The sequence below is a fragment of the Mustela erminea genome, chromosome 15 (genome assembly GCF_009829155.1).
Source record: "Mustela erminea isolate mMusErm1 chromosome 15, mMusErm1.Pri, whole genome shotgun sequence".
NCBI lineage: Eukaryota > Metazoa > Chordata > Mammalia > Carnivora > Mustelidae > Mustela > Mustela erminea.
This window is the reverse complement of record NC_045628.1, coordinates 84036418-84042602: the sequence shown is the minus strand read 5'-3', so window position 1 is coordinate 84042602 and position 6185 is coordinate 84036418. Positions and strand designations below refer to the sequence as shown.

At 49.7% G+C, this 6185-nt stretch overlaps 1 protein-coding gene across 1 annotated transcript; it reads left to right on the top strand.

The window, feature by feature from the left end:
- The first annotated feature begins 1097 nt into the window (after nt 1–1097).
- Nucleotides 1098–5663, top strand: LOC116574116 (uncharacterized protein DKFZp434B061-like). The gene is made up of 3 exons (XM_032314628.1): nt 1098–1151; nt 4302–4628; nt 4810–5663. Exons 1-3 carry the CDS (start codon nt 1098–1100, stop codon nt 5488–5490), a joined length of 1062 nt encoding a protein of 353 aa, XP_032170519.1. The 3' UTR covers nt 5491–5663.
- The last annotated feature ends 522 nt before the right edge of the window (nt 5664–6185 follow it).

Sequence of the window (6185 nt, the reverse complement as noted above, 5' to 3'; positions counted from 1 at the left end):
CAGATGAGAACACATATTTAAACATCTCAATTGACATAAAAATTTTTAAATTTCTGTACATTAAAAATTTGTTCATTTATTCCTCCAATAAAAACTAAAAGGGAAATTACAAAATATTAAAAATGTTTTTCATTATCTCCATAATACCCTGATTATTTTTATCCCAGAATTTATCACATTAAAAAAAGTAACTGTCAGGGCACGTGGGTGGCTTGGTCAGTTAAGCATCTGCCTTCACCTCCTGTCATGATCTTGGGGTCCTGGGGTCAAGCCCTGTGTTGGGCTTTCTGCTCAGCATGGAGTCTGCCGCTCACTCTCCCTCTGTTGCTCCCCCTGCTTGTGCTCCCTCTCTCTCTCTCTCTTTGTCAAATAAATAAATAAAATCTTTAAAAAAATTTTATAAAAAGTAACTGGCTATGTGTTTGTCTTCCCTAAGTGTGAGCTCCCTGATAGCAGGACTGTGCCTTAGTTATTTCATTTTCTTGTCTCCTGCACCAGGCCTGGCATTAGTGGGTGCTCTGTGTAGCTTTGTTGAAGGAGGGAGGGAAGTAGGGGAAAGAGAGGGAGGAAAAATAGAAGAAGGATGAGGAGCAAGAAGAAGCGGGAAAGGAATGAATTGTTTTTCAAGGAAAAGTAGGCCTTTTGAGGACTGAGCAAGGGCTGTCTAGCAAGCAGTCTTTGGACAGCTGAGCCCACCAGGGCATCCACTGTTACTGAAGGGGATGGACTGGCAAAGAGCAATTTGACAAAGAGAGGCTGACCCAACTCAGATGAAAGGGCACTTTACTCCATGGGCAATCAATAAGGCTCTTCAACCACAGAGGCTTGTGACTCTCTGTTGAGTGTCTGAGACACAGACCTGGAGGTGATTTAGAGAGATTGCTCTGCCAGTGGCCATAGCCCCGCAGCCATGCTTGCTGCTCACATGAACTGACCATTCACTGGAACACAGTGGACCTGGACATGAAAGGGAGGAGAAAGAAAAAGCGAAAGGGTGAACTATGGAACAGAACTATTGTGTAGGTGTTGGATGGTGGTGAATGTGTATGAAGGAATTTATTAGGGTGATGGAAATATCCTAAAGCTGGATTACGGTAATGGATGCACAACTAGAAAAACTTCTTAAAAGCAGTGAATGGGATATTGTAAGGGTGAGTTTTTGTGACATGACAATTATATGTTATACCTCAAGGTTTTAAAAAAAGGTAAATGTGGGATGCCTGGGTGGCTGTCGGTTAAACCACTGCCTTCAGCTCGGCTCGTGATCCCAGGTTCCTGGGATCGAGTCCCACATCAGGCTCCTTCCTCAGCAGGGAGCCTGTTTCTCTCTCTGCCTCTGCCTGCCTCTCTGCCTACTTGTGTTCTCTCTATCTGACAAATAAATAAATTAATTAAATATTTAAAAAAATGTAAATGGGATAAATAAAAACTTTAAAAAGAGGGAATTCCTGAAGTTACTGGTGGCTCAGGTTAAGCGGCAGCCTTCAGCTCAGGTCATGATCCCAGGGTCCTGGGTTTGAGTCTGGAGTTGGGCTTACTGTTCAGCAGGGAGCCTGCTTCTCCCTCTTCCTCTGCCCCTCCCCCCACCTGCTTGTGCGTGCATGCTCTCTTTCTCAAATAAATAAATAAAATCTTAAAAAAAAATTCCTTTAAGGATAAAGACATTCCATTTTGAGAGCTTTGAGAGAACCTGAATACCCAGCTCAGTAAACAATAATATTTTGCATAATAAAAAAGAATGTCACTTTGGGAAATTTAAACCTTTGTTCTCAGGTGATAGTAGTGTTAGAAGCTGCTGCTTTAATTTTTGTCACTTGGGGTCAAAAAATGGCAAACTAAGGAAAATGCGGCTCTCTTTTGTGGGTCATTTGCATTTGGTGGACATGGAGAATGTTGAGAATGTGAAATAGTAAACTCGGCCTCAGCCTGGCTTCACAGAACTAGAGTTTTGAGTGGAGGCTTGACTGTGGTGGCGGAGGAGCTGGGACCACTGGCACCCACCGCACCCCACTACTCCAGCTCCCGGGTAGTCTCTAGAAAGCCCCGTACTTTACTCAGCACATCCACCGCAGGTAGGGAGGAAGGAAATGGCGTCGGCTTGCTCCTAAATCTCATTGGTCAAAGGCCTCCCTCCAGGCGTTTGACTTCCCTGTTCTTTTGGGTCGTGCGGCGTGGGGGCCAGAAGTCCCAGGTTGCTGGTGTGAGGCAAGGCCCACTAGTACCACGTGAGGCCATGGAGTCCACACACAGCTGGTCTCCTGGAGCAGTGAAGTGGGAGCATGTGTCCAACAGGACCAGGGACGGGTAGGGGCAAACATCTCTAGGGACACGGGAGGTGTCTCACAGGGAACAACCCAAACGTCAAATGTTGGGCCTTCAAAGCATAGGTTGGTGGAAAGACCACAGCAGATTAACCTGATGTTCCAGTTTATGTGGTTTGGGGCCAGGGCCTCAAAAAGTGCAGAACCACTCACTCGGAACCTCCGTGTTCTGAGGTGTTTTGAATGCTCAGGATGACACGATGTTGCTTTAGTCCAGCTGGTCTCACATTTTTTGTGCTCAGGACCCTTAAGCACTCTAAAAAATTAGCGAGAACCCTGCAGAACTTTGTGTGTGGTCGAGTGAGGGAGTGGAAAAGCATTGTATCTATCAATATTTATCATGTAGAAATTAAAATTTAGAAAATTTAAAAATATTAATTGAAAAAATTAAAAAATCATTACATGTTAACATAAACAACATGCTTTCTGCAAAATACCTATCTTTTCCAAGGGGGGGAATAAAAGTTATGGTGTTGGGGTGAATATCATTGTTTCATATTTTGCAAATCTCTTGAATATCTGGTTTAAGAGAAGACAGCTGGATTCTTATTTCTGCCCCCACATTCAATCTGTTGTGCTATGTTGTTTTGGTTGACGTGGATGGAAAAGTTCAGCCTCCCCCAGATATGTAGTTGGAAAAGGGGACCTCCTGGGCCTCCCTGCTCCCATAGACCACACTTTGAGAACTGTTAGTCTGGCCTAAGTCATGATTTCTTCAATCATAGGAACAGTGCTCTAGCAGAAACCCAGACTGTTTGCCTTCAACAGAGACCAGAGATAAATTCTGTTTGAAAAAGTGTTTCCTGGGAGTTGCTGTAAACCACACAACTCGTCTGAACATTTTTATCACTTTGGGAAATGTTTTAGCTATACAGCTTGTTCCTTTTTTAAACCAAAAGCATTTGCCTCATTAAATAGCTATGCTCTGCAGCGCCCTGACCACAAGGTGGCTCCCAACCCAGGCTTTTCTAGAAGCACCCATCCCAGGGCCCTCAGTTCCTGGTTTGAGCTGCTGAAGTCCCTGAGGGTAACTTTCTTTGGATGGTTCAACACTAGAGAAGCATCTGTTGGGTATGAGGAGGAATTGTAAGAAAAGGGAAGTTAAGAAAGATCAGAATTATTTCGTTCTAATTTTTTATTTAAATTCAATTTAGTTAACATATAGTATATTACCAGTTTTAGAGTAAAGTTCGGTGATTCATTAGTTGCATGTAACACCCAGTGCTCATCTCATCACATGCCCTCCTTAATCCCCAGCATCCAGTTACCCCATCCTTCCACCCTCCTCCCTTCCAGCAACCCTTGTTCTTTTCCTGCAGTCAAGAGTCTCTCATGGTTGTCTTCCTCCAGAACTGCATTTTTTTCTGTTTTTATCTTATTTATTTTTCCTTCCCTTTCCCTATGCTCCTTTGTTTTGTTTCTTGAGAAAGATGAGAACTATTTTCTGACCTGGTGGGGAGGTGGGGAGAATAATGTAGAAAATTCCAAAGGGTTGTTCTAAATATTGGAAGAAGTACTATTTGGCACTTTCCCTCTCTTATCAGTGAACATGGCTTTCTTCTCTCATTATTTTCAACTCATAGGCTTAAATTCTGTATTACTATCTCTACTAAAATGATTCTGTATCGAAGTGAGGTATTATACTGAAAAACACGTGGGATAACTAAATGGTGGCAGTGGAGTTGTAAGGGTCTGCCGCTCCCAGAGGAACTTGCTTGTGGACCCTGGATATAAGGGTGGGGCAGACTGAGTGGAGACATCCAATCAGTGAGGCGTATGTATATCTACTGGGGAAATTGGAATTCAATTGGCCGCCTATGTAGGGGCGGGGCTCAACCACACCCATAAAGGTTATTCCGCCAGGCTGTCAGGTGGCTGCTGCTGCGAGAGGGTCCGCGGAGAGTTGGCGGAGAGCAGGGGAGTCAACAGTGAATAGTAGAGCTGCTCTTGTAAGAGCTATAACCGCCTCCGGCGGTCCAGCCTCCGGTGGCCCCGAGCCGCCGCCTGCAGCCTCCAGCCTCCGGGGGCCCCGAGCTGCCGCCTGCAGCCTCCAGCCTCCGGGGGTCCCCAGCCGCAGCCTGCAGTCTCCAGGCACCTGCAGCTTCCAGCCGCCTGTGGCCCCGCCTCCGGAGGTCCTGCCTCCGGCGGCCCCCGAGAGCCGCCCCCTGCAGCCTCCAGCCACCGGGGGTCCCAAGCCGCCGCCTGCAGCCTCCAGCCACCGGCGGCCCTGAGCGGCTGCCTGCAGCCTCCAGCCTCTGGCGGCCCCGAGCCACCGCCTGCAGTCTCCAGCCGCCTGCAGCTTCCAGCCGCCTGCGGCCCCGCCTGCGGCGGTCCTGCCTCCAGGGGCCCGAGCAGCGGCCAGCAGCTTCCAGCCGCCTCCTTTTGGTCCTGCCTCCTTCCAGCCGCCTCCTTTTGGTCCTGCCTCCAGGGTCCCAAGCCGCCGCCTGCAGCCTCCAGCCTCTGGCGGCCCCGAGCCACCGCCTGCAGTCTCCAGCCGCCTGCAGCTTCCAGCCGCCTGAGGCCCCGCCTCCGGCGGCCCCGAGCCACCTGCAGCCTTCAGCCGCGTGCAGCTTCCAGCAGCCCTGAGCTGCCCAGACACCAGCGGTCCAGCTGTCAGCGGTCCCTCGACGCCTGCGGCCCTGAGACTCCAGTGGTCCAGCGGCCCAGCGGTCAGCGGTCCCGAGATACTAGTGGTCCAGCAGTCCAGTGGTCAGCGGTCCCCACGCCTGCAGCCCCTAGACGTCAGCAGTGCCGAGACACCAGCAGTCCAGCGGCCCAGCGGTCAGCGATCCTGACGCCTACAGCCCCTGGATGCCAGCGGTCCCGAGACGCCAGTGCCCCAGAGATGCCAACGGCCCCTAGCCGCCAGCAGCCTTGCCGCAAAATGCCTTGCCACCCCGAGCCACGAGCGGCCTTGTCCGCAGCGGTGGCTTCCTCTGGGTGGCAGCCTTGTCAGAGTAGCATCGTGGGGAGCAGAGTCTGTGTCATCCGGGTTGTCCTCCTTGTCATCGTCGCTGTCATCGTTGCCTCTTTGTCGTCGGGAGCGGCCTCGTCCGGGAAGCGGTCTTGTCCAGAATGGCCTCTTCTTGGGAGCGGCCCTGTCTGGGGAGCAACCTCATGGAGCAGCGGCCTCATCTTGGGAGTGGCCTCTTCTTGGGAGCGGCTCTGATCATGGAGCGGCCTCATCTGCGGAGCAGCCTCGTCCGGAGCGGCCTTCTTGGGAGTGACCTTGTCGGGAACATCGTCCTCGCCTTTTCGTAAGAGATAGCCCTGACCAGTCAGTTTGATTCTTGATGCTTGGTGCGAAATAAAGTTTTGTTTGACCTTCGCTTTGTATCAGTCTCGTTCCTTTGATCACGGACCCTAACAGAGTGACTCACTCCATTGAGAGACTGGAGGCCTGAGTTCTCGTCTTCTCTCACTGTGACACTGGATGGGTTTTTTATGCTTCTTCAGCCTGAGCGATCCACTCCATTCACAAAATAGGGCTAATAATACTTCACTTGCCCAAAGGTTTGGTTCCAAATCAATTATCTCTGGAGCTGCTCGCTGGCGTTGAGATGTATGGATCTGTGGTTCAATTTGAATCTGGTAGAGTTCTTGAGTTGCAATAGAAATCAACGTTGACTAACCCTGCTCAGTTTCCTTAACAAGACTCATAAGGTCTGGCCCCTGCATGTGTCTCTGGCCTTAAATCTCTGTTGGCCTTACAAAGCTCCAGCCATAATGTGACATAACACTACCATCCCACATCATACCCCCTTAGCTGGTCATCTCCTAGTTGTCATTAGGTCTCAGTGCAGACATCACTTCTGCTGACCTGCCTTCTCTCACTTCTCCAGTCTGGCTCAGGTACCAGGTATC

Bases quoted from the DNA above. Each gene is read 5' to 3' on its own strand.
- LOC116574116 (XM_032314628.1), top strand. From the start codon at position 1,098: ATGGATGCACAACTAGAAAAACTTCTTAAAAGCAGTGAATGGGATATT. The intron at 1,152-4,301 runs GTGAGTTTTTGT...CCGGCGGTCCAG, and splicing joins GTGAATGGGATATTGTAAGG to CCTCCGGTGGCCCCGAGCCG. The intron at 4,629-4,809 runs CGCCTGCGGCCC...ACCGCCTGCAGT, and splicing joins AGCCGCCTGCAGCTTCCAGC to CTCCAGCCGCCTGCAGCTTC.